At 38.1% G+C, this 12248-nt stretch overlaps 3 protein-coding genes across 7 annotated transcripts in view; 1 reads left to right on the top strand and 2 right to left on the bottom strand.

The window, feature by feature from the left end:
- The window catches only part of pik3c3 (phosphatidylinositol 3-kinase, catalytic subunit type 3), a 15288-nt gene extending 9675 nt beyond the window's left edge, over positions 1–5613 (top strand). The window contains exons 18-26 of one of the 2 annotated variants that reach the window (XM_036216941.1): positions 1177–1305; positions 1374–1443; positions 1518–1582; positions 1655–1739; positions 1814–1888; positions 1965–2133; positions 4003–4093; positions 5145–5270; positions 5349–5613. In XM_036216941.1, the coding sequence (XP_036072834.1) occupies positions 1177–1305; positions 1374–1443; positions 1518–1582; positions 1655–1739; positions 1814–1888; positions 1965–2133; positions 4003–4093; positions 5145–5270; positions 5349–5363 (825 nt within the window). In that variant the 3' untranslated portion in view covers positions 5364–5613. The remainder of the gene's footprint in view (positions 1–1176; positions 1306–1373; positions 1444–1517; positions 1583–1654; positions 1740–1813; positions 1889–1964; positions 2134–4002; positions 4094–5144; positions 5271–5348) is intronic. The other variant, XM_024287630.2, reaches the window with a different exon arrangement.
- The window catches only part of LOC112155757 (microseminoprotein, prostate associated), a 22491-nt gene extending 15623 nt beyond the window's left edge, over positions 1–6868 (bottom strand). The window contains exon 1 of the mRNA XM_024287631.2: positions 6727–6868. The gene's annotated coding sequence lies outside the window, so the exon portion shown is untranslated. The remainder of the gene's footprint in view (positions 1–6726) is intronic.
- A 2045-nt stretch (positions 6869–8913) lies between these two features.
- Positions 8914–11158, bottom strand: LOC112155693. Of its 4 annotated transcripts, none has more exons than XM_024287499.2 (4): positions 10400–10647; positions 10176–10303; positions 9808–10085; positions 8914–9564 (listed from the first exon to the last, which is right to left on the bottom strand). In XM_024287499.2, exons 1-3 carry the CDS (start codon positions 10623–10625, stop codon positions 9819–9821), a joined length of 621 nt encoding a protein of 206 aa, XP_024143267.1. In that variant the 5' UTR covers positions 10626–10647; the 3' UTR covers positions 8914–9564; positions 9808–9818. The 4 variants fall into 4 exon arrangements, with proteins under 4 accessions (XP_024143267.1, XP_036072836.1, XP_024143266.1 ...); XM_036216943.1 differs by lacking the exons at positions 8914–9564; positions 10400–10647 and adding exons at positions 9585–9732; positions 10765–11158 and having other exon boundaries at positions 9822–10085; XM_024287498.2 differs by lacking the exon at positions 8914–9564 and adding an exon at positions 9585–9732 and having other exon boundaries at positions 9822–10085.
- Positions 11159–12248: the final 1090 nt, after the last annotated feature.

Below are 12248 nucleotides of genomic sequence, written 5' to 3'. Positions count from 1 at the left end.
TTAAAGGTTTCCCACTTTTAATGGAAGCTGCCAGTTACGTTTATTTTTGTTCATATTTTATTTCTATCTAGACTCTTGTATTTTATAACAGTGGTCCCAAAGAGATTCGATTTTTTTCTACAAGTAGAATGTTTTTGTTATTTTTTTTATTCAATCTCTTTCTTTTTCTTAGAAAATTTTCTAAATAAGATTGGACATTGATATATGAACATTTTTTAAAGACACATGAATATTTAGTACGGGTGGCTTATGTTTTTCACATGACTGTAGGTGTCAGATTTTTTTTTTTTTTGCCTCCAGTTTCCCTTAACTTTTGAGAGTAAAATTTATCTTCATCCTCTGATCCGGAGGAAGTTTCTATAAAATTTCTGGTTATTTGTACACTAATTTTTGTGTAGAAACCATTAAAATCCAATGGATTTTCCCTTAACCCATCACTGTAAGTTGAAAAAGTAAAAATCAGAACCCAACTTTAGCCTTTTTCGACTTTTAAGGCGCAACGGATACAAATAAAATAAAGAAAAAAAAAATCAGTAAAACTGGTATCTTCTAAATATAATAATAAACTTAAATCCTCTGTTTGAACAACTTCATTAGCAACATCCTCCTAACATTAGACAGCCGACTGCTGAATATTCTGCATTTTTATTATGGTGTGCAGGAACTGTCACACTAAATCCATATTTGGAGTAAAGACTTCTTTTTTTAACTTTATAAAATGCAGATTTCTTTTATTTTGAAGTCTAATGCTCTTCTTCTGTTTCCTCACTGGCTCTTTTCTGCGTAAACAAACTTTCCAAATCCATTTAACTTTGCTAGCTTGGGGGTTTTAATTTAGCGGTTGGTGCAGCCGCTTTAAGAAAGTAGCGGATGTGTTATCGACACGTGACCAACTGACTTGACATCGACAAAAATAATGTGATGCGGTGGGGAGAATTCCGTAGTTTTTCAAAATAAAAGTGTCTTGAGAATCAAATTTTTAATAAAACAGAAAAAATGTAGGTCATGTTTCTTTTTCCTCTGCGGTCCAGCTGTTCCACGGACCGGCCTAAAGAACATCATTGAACCCTTCAAACTACTAGAAGATTTGAATAAAATGATGGGCAGCAATTTTTCTAGAACTCGACCATCATTCCTTCAACACGCTGAACTTTCTGCTTCCTGTCTTTGCATCAGAGTGCTCTCATGCCCGCCAAGCTGATTTTCAAAACGGAGGATGGAGCCATGTACCCCGTCATCTTCAAACACGGAGACGATCTGAGGCAGGACCAGCTCATCCTGCAGATCATCTCTCTCATGGATAAGGTATCTGCTTAGTTTGATCCCATTTTTTTAAATAGTTCTTTACTATTCAATTCAAACGTGGTATTTAGCTGTTGAGGAAGGAGAACCTGGACTTGAAGTTGACGCCTTACAAAGTTCTGGCCACCAGCAGCAAGCACGGTAAGAGCAGCTTGTTGGAGCAGCTTTGCAATGAAAGAAACGAAGCACCAAAAGAATGGAAACTCTTCCTCCAGGTTTTATGCAGTTCGTCCAGTCCGTTCCTGTAGCAGAAGTTTTGGCGACGGAAGGAAACATCCAGGCGAGTCGAGTCATGTGACCTCCGCTGAAGACGTTATCGGTTCGACTCATTTTGTATTCATTTTACCTCCAGAGTTTCTTTAGGAAACACGCCCCGAGTGAAAAGGGGCCCTACGGCATCAGCTCTGAAGTGATGGACACTTACGTTAAAAGCTGCGGTAAGAAAACGCCGATCTTTCTGCTGTCTGACTCATTTATCAGCGATCCCACTCATGTCACTGTGTCTCTGCAGCGGGTTACTGCGTCATCACTTACATCCTGGGGGTCGGAGACAGACACCTGGACAACCTTCTGCTGACAAAGACCGGTCAGGAGAATCTCCTGTCACATGCAGTCATCTTTAAAGGTTTTTACTTCAACCCTCTCTTACTGTTTTCCTCCAGGAAAACTCTTCCACATCGACTTTGGCTACATCTTGGGTCGTGACCCCAAGCCGCTGCCTCCACCCATGAAACTGAGTAAAGAGATGGTGGAGGGCATGGGGGGCATGCAGAGCGAGCAGTATCAGGAGTTCAGGAAGCAGTGCTACACCGCCTTTCTACACCTGCGCAGGTAAATGAGACGCAAATGAGTGGATATTAAGGGAAAGAGATGATTTAAACTGAGCGACCTTTTAGTCGTGCTGCCTCAAACGATTATTTTAATAGTCGACTAATCACCGATTATTTTTTTTTTTTTCCGATTAGTCGACTAATCAGGCCATACACAAAGTGGATGTAAAACACTCATCTTAACCATTATTAGCTTTAAATTAACTGAAAGCTACATATATAGCATTACCTGCAATAATGCTAGTGTGAATGCTGTAAGCTGAAGTTGGCCGCTGAAGATGCTAGTGCTGATAGCAGAAGATGCTGAAGTTGATGGCTAAAAACACTGAAACTGATAGCTGGAAATGCTGCAGCTGATAGCCAGCTAAAATATTAGTTAAATGCTAAATTAGCCTAAAAAATGAAAAAAAAAAGTTAGCCAAAACAGCTAGCATGTAGCTGAAATATTAACTAAACTCCAAAAAAGCTTAAAAAACAAAAAAGCCTAAATTAGCCAAAATACCTAATATGTAGCTGAAATGTTAGCTAAACTCCATATTAGCCTAAAAAAATCCTAAATTAGCCAAAACAGCTAGCATGTAGCTGAAATATTAGCTAAACTCCAAAATAGCTTAAAAAACCAAAAAAGCCTAAATTAGCCAAAATAGCTAGTATGTAGCTGAAATATTAGCTAAACTCCAAATTAGCCTAAAAAAATCCTAAATTAGCCAAAACAGCTAGGATGTAGCTGAAATATTAGCTAAACTCCAAATTAGCCTAAAAAAATACTAAATTAGCCAAAATAGCTAGTATGTTGCTGAAATTTTAGTTAAACTCAAAATTAGCCTAAAAAACAAAAAAGCCTAAATTAGCCAAAATAGCTAGTATGCAGCTGAACTATTAGCTAAACTCCAAAATAGCCTAAAAAAACCTTAATAAATGCCAAAATAGTCCAAAAATCTAGTAGAATGCCATTATAACTGTCAACTTTACTACACTCTGACTCCATAGAATATAAAGTAACGACTAATCAACTATTAAATTAGTCGTTAACCATTTTAATAGTCGATAGGTCGTCGATTAGTCGACTAATCGTGGCAGCCCTACCTTTTAGTGACCCCAGGTTAATGACACTACAGTGTTCCCTCATTTATCGTCTGGGTTACATTCCATATACCAGTGGGCCCCAACTAGTGGACTGGTTCTGGTCCGTAGATCAATTGGGACTAGGAAATATTTAATTATACACGTTTTTTTATTTATTTTTTTTTTTTTGAGTCTCAACAATCTCTTATTTTGAAAAACAAGCAGATTCTCTCAGCTACACCTTCAATCACTTGAGCTGTAAAGTTTGTCTAAGGGGGCAAAATGAGTGAACGATCTTTTCTTCTGAAAAGTATTTTGGTTTTGAAGATGACAGGATTTACTCGATTACACTTCAGCCACTTGATCGCTAGATGTGAAATAAGAGAAAAGTCGTATGTGGAACGTTTATTTGCAATGGATAAAGGATTAGTGCAGGACAGAACAACAGACGGAAACAACAGTAGGCTACCAAAAGTCCATCTTAAAATATAGATCTATTGCAACAGATGTTCTTTTGTTTCCAACTTTTGATCTCAAGACTGACTTTTGTTCGCAATATGAAGGCACAAAAATCACTCTATAGTAAAACCCCTTACTATACACTTTTCTCATACAGACGTGAACATTTTCATTGAGAAAATAAAAAAAGTAAACTATGCAAAATTCCACTGAAAAAATAAAAAATAAAACATTGCAATCTGGTGAGAGAACAATGTATCCTGTAACAATCCTACAACTCAAGACCAGACTCACACTTTGAGTTTAAAATTAGTGATTTTTAATTAAATCTTCTTTATTTTCTCAGATATTCCAATTTGATCCTCAATCTGTTTTCTCTCATGGTGGATGCCAATATTCCGGACATCGCTCTGGAGCCTGACAAGACCGTCAAGAAGGTCAAGTTCTTGTTACTCACAGATCTCTTTCTTACCCTGGATTCACATGGGTCCGTCTGCGGTCTATCTAAGAGTCTGTCTCACAACCATCACTTAACTTACCCCGGTCCGTCTCCCGTCCCCCCTCGCTAGTTTGTCCTGCTACCCAAGTGTCAACATACAAAACTTTGGCAATTAAGCCCCATGCCCCCTCCTTCCTCACTGAGTCCTTGTAAAATACATGTTTAGGGACATAAATTATGTTTTTGTATGTCCGAATTGAAACTTTCACTGTCCGAATTGAAAATGGACGACAATTGTTGTCCAAATATACCCAATCATAAGGCATGTTACCTTAAATGTTTAATAAAATGTTGTAACGTTTTATTTTGAAAGTACAGCAGACTTATTTCCCATTTTTTTCAGCTTTTTACAGTGAAATTGATGACTGGAAATACATAGATTATTAGTGAATGTTCAATTTTTTGTGTTTTTGCAACACAACAGAGACGTACCGCAGACAGACCAGAGTACATAAGCCTTTTCACTGAGTTTTATTTTCCTGTACAGCTGAAATCCTTTTTACGTGATCTAAATAATCACTTTAGAATCAAGTTTATACAGAGATTCTTGTAAATAACACATTTAAAGTCCCACTCTGATCATATATTAATCTACTATAAAAGCATTCCTGGTGATGTTTAATTATGATAATGCTGTCTTTAGCCAAATAAATCTTCCAGTGTTTTTTTAGGATATAGTGGGTCATTAGATATTCACTGGCCCCGCCCACAGTATTTTCTACATCACAAATATTTTCCAATTGCATTTTTTTTTGTCTGCTTCTCATTCAGTAATTTGACCAAATTAATACCTAATTTTAATCTTAATTTTCTCTATTTATGTCTCCTATCCTCAGAGAAATGACACAAGAACGTGTTAAAAACACCAGTAACGTGATATCCATCGGAGTGGGACTTTAAATCTATTTAAGTCTGAGATTTGACAAAGATCTACTTATGTGGGAGAATCCTTTTGGATTGACATTTTTATTTGTTCATACTGGGTGTAGGTGCAGGATAAATTCCGACTGGACCTGTCGGACGAGGAGGCCGTTCACTACATGCAGACTCTGATTGACGAGAGCGTGGGCGCTTTGTTTGCTGCTGTTGTCGAGCAAATACACAAATTCGCTCAGGTAGGAGTACTCGAAAACCAAAATCTCATCATTTCTTTGGGGAATTTCTGACATTTTTCTTTGTTTTTTTTTCTCCAGTATTGGCGCAGATGAACAAAGCAGACGGTGGACTCGGTTGGATCATTGGATCAGCACAGACATGGTTGCACCGCTCTGAGCTATTTGTGTGAGGACATAAGAAGTCCAGGGACACTGCTGAAAAGGCCAAGATTGCACTGCCAAGCTTCACTGCAAGACGGACAAAACGAGGACAATGTAATTTGCTTCTGTAAATATCATGTAAAATAATAAAAGGCGTGAATGAGAGAAATGTGAGGCCAAATAAAAAATACTGTTGCTACAACTGAATGTTTTTTGTGCATTTCACTCAAGAGGAGCACGTTTTAGGTTGTATTTTTTCACCTTGGCACAAAAAGTGCTGCTCTGCAGTATTTATTTCATGCAGCATGGTTTTTAACGGAGCACGCCCGTTCTGCTGGGGGCAGAAGAAAGCCAAACCTCCTGAGGAAATGCTGAGTCACTCAATGAGTGACTCAGCATTTCCTGACAGACACAGAGAGGCTAGAATTCCTGCCAGCAGCTCCTAATCCAACAAGTTTCCAATCACTAACTGAAGGTTTTATTGTTTTGTTTAAAGTAACCCACAACAGAAGTATTTTTTTTTTTTTTTTTAGTTTGGTCATCTCAAAATTGGAGTAAGATCTTCTAAAAACTGGGTAGTAACGTTGGAATAGAGAACATCATGTGTCAGTCAAAAGGCCACGCCCCCATTTGTGCTCAAATTCAATTTCTTATAAGAAAAGTAAACAAAAAGCTAAACCCAACAACAATGTATGAAGAAATCAGCAATCTTTTGTGTTTGTCGGCTGTAAATCTACGTTTTCACCACAATCGGCAACACATGATCAACCAATGAAAAGTCTACGCAAGTCTACGGTTCGGGTTTCCGCGTCCAAAACTCTTGAATGCCAGATTTGCACCATTTCAAGCCTCTACCAGCTCTAAATGACGGAAATGTGCTAATAAAAAACAGTTGATAAAGAAGAAGCCCCTCCCTGCTTGTTCAGTGTGAACATCATGGGTTAAATGCGTTCAAGAACGAACGTTTAGCTGGTTCTTGAAAACACGTCACATGGCTGTTGTGTCTGTAGCTTCACTTTTGACAGTTTGGGGTCTATCTTGTTGCTTCCCTTCATTTAATTCAATTTTATTTATATAGCCCAATATGGCAACACAGTTGGGCTGTAAACTGGTAAATGTCCAAAAAAACCTAAAATCAGTTAAGGTGTTTACTAAACGAAAGATTGACAACACATGAATCACACTGCACCAAACCGACATGAAGAAATAAATAAAAAAATACTTAATAATCTCTTGGTAATAAATTCTAAAGAGAAGGCATTGAATTGCCCCTTGATTTTCAACACACGATTTCAGTTACTGCAAATGCACTTACCGGTACACTTGACAAAACGGTTAGTTGCACTGGCCATCCAACTTCTAAACTCGGGGTCTCCAACCCTGTTCCTCAGGAGCTGCTGCCCTGCTTGTTTTGCAGCCAACCCTGTTTCAGTAATTACTGCTCACCTGGATCAGGTGTGTTCAGTCGATCCAGCTAATCAGCAATTACTAAAGCGGGGTTAGCTGAAAGACAAGCAGCGCAGCAGCTGATGAGGAACAGGGCCGGAGATGACGGTCTACTCTAGTCACCAGTCGGGTGCACCATCATCAAATTATATACTTCTTAAACTGTATCCGTTTTATTAGGACTTCAGTTAGCAAACAAGGAAAAAAAACTAATTTTGCTTTTTTTTAAGATAAACATACTTGATTAGTAAAAGTTATTTTTAATTTTACTAATAATGAATGAGAAGAAACGCCATTTTTGTTATTTTGAATGAATGAAATGAACATTTGACTACTGCTAGTAAGCTAGTGAAGCTAACAAAGTTAGCTAAGTTGTTAGCCATGTTGATCTTTGATTGCCTTTCTATCAAAAATCAGCTTTTAGAATGTTGATGCCAGATTTTTCTTTTAGAATTTCTTGGTTTTGGACCCAATAAGTAAAACACACTGTAAACCAGTGAGACTAATAAATGGAAAAGATGGAGTGAGGTGTGTGTATCACCCCAATACAACTGTCTCCCAAAAAACCTTAAAAAGAAAGTGTAGAGTACGACATCCACTGAGTTTTTCACATTTCTAACTTATTGTGAATATTACCCAAAGCCTTTCAGTCAAGGAAAAGTACAGGCAACATTTGCAAATATCAAGTTTTTGAGACTAAAAAACACATCTTTGGAGAATCTTAAGAGTGAATCTATGTTAGAATAAACTATCAATTCCATGCTGCAGAAGTCAGAGATGAGTCGGGTCAGCAATCTGGAGAGTAAAGGATCACAACTGTGATAATAGGCTGATGCACGAGCTTTAGTTAATCCTCCGTCTGTGCGTGCTGCACCAGGTAGTGAAGACGGGAATGCCAGGATGTAGTATTGAAAGTAATGCACACAAACCAACAACAGCAGAGCACAGATTCATCATTTTAGAGGGAAAAAAACAAGAAAAACATGGAATTATTGCTGCAGCTGGTGGGTGCATAGTTTCATGTGGGGGGTCAGGAGTTTCTTTTTTTTGAGCAGCACTGGACCACAGCACAAAAACCACAAACAGATATTTCCATCTTCATAAAACAACTTGGATTTGCCAGATTTCTGCCTCACTGATGCTCCAACACACCGGTCAGTTCTGTGACTCCAGGAATGTGCTGAACACACTAACAGAGAAAGGTCATGATGCTCACAGCAGCAGCAGATCTCGTTTTTGTTCACTGTTTCTGCCCTTTCTGGTTTTGAAACCTGAACAAATGAACATGAACTTTCACAACCTTTGAGGAATAAAAACTGAAGGACAAGTAGCTCAATTATCAGTCTCTGATAGATTTCATGCTTCTCACAAATCCTGAAGAATAACAGCTTAAGAAATTCCAAGAAACAAACTACGTTCTTTCAGTTTTATGCGTCTATAGAGAGATTTTTAATCTGAGGAAAACTTGAATATATTTGGGCTGGGGAAGTTTTCATAATTTAGTGTCAAAAATAGATTGGTCAGATAAATTCTTTTTCTAATTTCTAGTTAATCTGAAACATTAAAAAACCTAAAACAGATTCCTGGAACCTTTATTTGAGACATTCGGGTCAATTTCTTTCAATTCAACCCAGTAGGAGCCACAAAGTCTAAGTTTACCCTTTAGAAAAGGAAGATAAGAATTGTATTTAGATTATTTTTATTACAAAATTATTGCTTTTTTAGGATAATTAAAACCTAAACATAGAGAAAAATGTGCTCTTTTTCTAAATATCAAATAGTTTATAATATTTGACAGAAGTCCACATGACTTCCTTTCAAAATAAAAGACATCCTGTTCCATATGTGATCATCTCAATGTAGCAAACTTAGTAGAAGGTAGAGAATATTATATTGGAAATTCATAAATCAGAATTAAGAGACTCTTACTGTATTTTCATACATGTGGTGCACTTAAAATCCTTGATTTTTTTAGCAATAGGAGATTTATTTTATAATCTGGTGCACCTTATGTATAAATTCCTATTGTGTTCAATGATTTCCCATAAATTTCTGCTTTATTTTGGCACTCCAAGATTAATTTATTGATTGAGTTTATTTCAACAAAAATCCCACAGATGTATCAAACTCATTACAGAGACAATGCAATTTGATTAAAAAGCAAACAAAGACGCTCTTAAGTCACATTCGATTCATTTAATATAATGTTCATTAACTAAAGTCAAGTAAAGATTGATTTATTTGTTTAAAAGAGTGGGAAGAGGTGAACTTATATAATCCCACCCCTACTGAGTTGTTTCATTTCATAGTTCTGCATTGTCAGAATGTTTTGGTATGACTTTGGTAAACTATGAAGCCTTTTGATGAATTGTTGGTGCATTATGGGTATTGTAGTCAGAAACCTAGAAGAGTGATACAGACTGCTGTGTGCTTCAACTGTTTGTGAGTGAGTTAAATAAAGTTTGTCTCATTGGAGTATTAAAAATATTGTGGAGGGGTCAAAGAGTCTCAGGTTGCCGACCTAAACCTCCTCTTAAGGAACGAATCAAGTTTTAACCAAGACGCCTTAAGATCAAGACGCTGATGCTTCCTGGGAAAGCTGATGGGAATCCTTGATTCTGCTTCAGGATATGGCAACTGGGTCAAACAAACTTCCTTATGCAGTAGATGAAATTCAAGTTCTGTTACTCCCCTCATCAGGCACAATTTCCCAACTTTTCNAAAAAACAGTGGAGGGGTCAAAGAGTCTCAGGTTGCCGACCTAAAACCTCCTCTTTGGGAATGAATCAAGTTTTAACCAAGACGCCTTAAGATCAAGATGCTGATGCCCTTCCTGGGAAAGCTGATGGGAATCCTTGATTCTGCATCTGGAAATGGCAACTGGGCCAACCAAACCCCCTTATGCAGTAGATAAAATCCAAGTTCTGTTACTCCCCTCATCAGGCACAATTTCCCAACTTTTCATTGGTCCCATGTTCCTTCAGAAGGGTGGGATGCAGGTGGGATGGTGAGGACCGATTCCCGTCCTCCACCGTCCCAGTCCGCTGCATCTGTACCTGGGTCACCATGGACAGGATCCTTGACGCTCATGTCCTCTACCGTCAAACTCAGGTTCTGACCTGAATGCAGACTGGATGGAGAGCTGATGGAGCTTTGATCAAATTCCAAGTGGATGTCCTGAGGATCGGTGGGAGCTAAGCCCAAAGAGAGCAGGTCATGAGAAGACGCCTGAAAGGGAGAGAGATGAGCGCTGAGTCTGATGTGTTGTAGTTTAGGTGAAAGAAAGAAAGAAAGCTGGGAAAACAGGACGTATTGTACTTGATTCTTAGGTTGACTTTCTTGCTCTGGCGTCGAGCGTCTCCGCTTTTGCAGGAACACAGTGAGAAGTAGAAAAAGGAAGAGAGAAATCAAACAGATCCCGAGAGACAACACGGGCAGGAGCATCCCTGAGGACACGGAAGCAAAGATTTTCATCTTTGATACACTTTTTCTTATTAATTCCAATTTTTCCAAATAAAAATACGAATGTTTTCTCTTCTCACCTGCTTTAGAGATGGCTTTAACGCAGCGTGGAGCAGATTTGGGTGAAGCCGCCATGGAGAAGGTCGGGAAGGAGAAGTTGGCCACAGCGCAATAATTCTGACCCCAAAACAAGCCGGAGAACTCCACGCTGGACGCCAGATCCTGAGTCCAGACTGTGAGGCTCAGAGCAAACACAGATGAGTACAACCTGAAGTACAACAACTTACAACAACTGGGTTTGATCATATGAGGAAGGAATATTTCAAAGGNAACACGGGCAGAAGCATCCCTGAGGACACGGAAGCAAAGATTTTCATCTTTGATACACTTTTTCTTATTAATTCCAATTTTTCCAAATAAAAATAAGAATGTTTTCTCTTCTCACCTGCTTTAGAGATGGCTTTGACGCAGCGTGGAGCAGATTTGGGTGAAGCAGCCATGGAGAAGGTCGGGAAGGAGAAGTTGGCCACAGCGCAATAATTCTGACCCCAAAACAAGCCGGAGAACTCCACGCTGGACGCCAGATCCTGAGTCCAGACTGTGAGGCTCTGAGCAAACACAGATGAGTACAACCTGAAGCACAACAACTGGGTTTGATCATATAAGGAAGGAATATTTCAAAGGAAGCAATATCTAGAAATTGAATTATCTTTAAAGTTTGCTTCCTTCATAATTTGATTTTAAAAATCATTTTATTTGCTTTAATATAAGAACAATCATGTATACATTAACCTATTTTTATCTACTATTAAAGATCCACCCCTATGAAAATCATGTTTTTGTTGTTTTTAACATGTTATTGTGACATTTTACTGATAATCCATCCATCCATCTTCTTGTCCACTGCTTCCCTTTCGGGGTCGCGGGGGTGCCGGAGCACAAGATTTTTTCTTCACTCTCACATTCACACCTAGGGGCAATTTAGAGTCACCAATTAACCTATGAAGCATGTTTTTGGACGGTGGGAGGAAGCCGGAGTCCCCGGTGAAAACCCACGCATGCACGGGGAGAACATGCAAGCTCCACACAGAAAGGTCCCAGCCGGGATTCGAACCGGGGCCTTCTCGCTGTGAGGCAGGAGCGCTAACCACTACGCCACCGTACAGCCCATTTTACTGATAATCAAGGACGTAAATAAAGAAAATTATTCTAAAAATAGCATTTCTGCTAATCTTACGATGGGGTTGTGAGGGGCTGTAAGCTAGCAGGAGGGAATGTAAACAGAAAGTTCCCAGCAACAGTGAGGGGAAGGGGGGCGGGGTTGCTTCCGGCCAAGAGTCCCTCGTACAACTCAGAGATAAATATTTAATGACTTACTGCCGCTCTGCAGAAACTATGTCCTAGAAAACAGCACTTTTTTAAAAATTTGGCTAAAAACAGCATAATTCAAAGTTCACTAGAAATGCTTTGAAAATAGATCATATTTTGGATTCCAGTCTGTTTCTGCACCAGTAAGTTTTAGACTGATATATTATATTGTCCCATGCAGTTAGAATGTTTTTTCCACTATGGTATAATAAAAACATTTCTATTATTCTTAAAATACTGTGTAACAATTTAAGTTTTTAAGAATCTGTCCTATTTAGGGTTTTATTGAAGAAAACAGCACATAATAAACATTTTTGATCCCTAATCACAATGATTTGTCCCAAATATTACAGTTATTTATACACATTTAGTATAGTTTAGTTTATAGATCAAATTACAGTTATTAAAAAATAGACAACAATCCAAAAATGTCCTTTTGAATTTTTTTTTTTAAATATAATTATTTTTTTATGACATTTACTACATGATAGGATTTGTTTTAGCTTTATTTTATCTATTTTTTTTAAGAATCTTTAACCCTTGTGTTGTCTTGAGGGTAAA

This window comes from Oryzias melastigma, linkage group LG18 (assembly GCF_002922805.2).
Source record: "Oryzias melastigma strain HK-1 linkage group LG18, ASM292280v2, whole genome shotgun sequence".
Lineage (NCBI taxonomy): Eukaryota > Metazoa > Chordata > Actinopteri > Beloniformes > Adrianichthyidae > Oryzias > Oryzias melastigma.
The sequence above is the reverse complement of the archived record's forward strand: the minus strand, read 5'-3'. Positions and strand labels throughout refer to the sequence as shown.

What these genes read in the sequence shown, in the direction of transcription:
- LOC112155693 (XM_024287498.2), bottom strand. Translation starts at nt 10,625, where the DNA reads ATGATCAAACCCAGTTGTTGTAAGTTGTTGTACTTCAGGTTGTACTCA. An exon ending in AAAGTCAACCTAAGAATCAA is followed by an intron (nt 10,086 to 10,175) that starts GTACAATACGTC and finishes TCTCCCTTTCAG; the next exon opens with GCGTCTTCTCATGACCTGCT. An exon ending in CTGAAGGAACATGGGACCAA is followed by an intron (nt 9,733 to 9,821) that starts TGAAAAGTTGGG and finishes GGCCCAGTTGCC; the next exon opens with ATTTCCAGATGCAGAATCAA.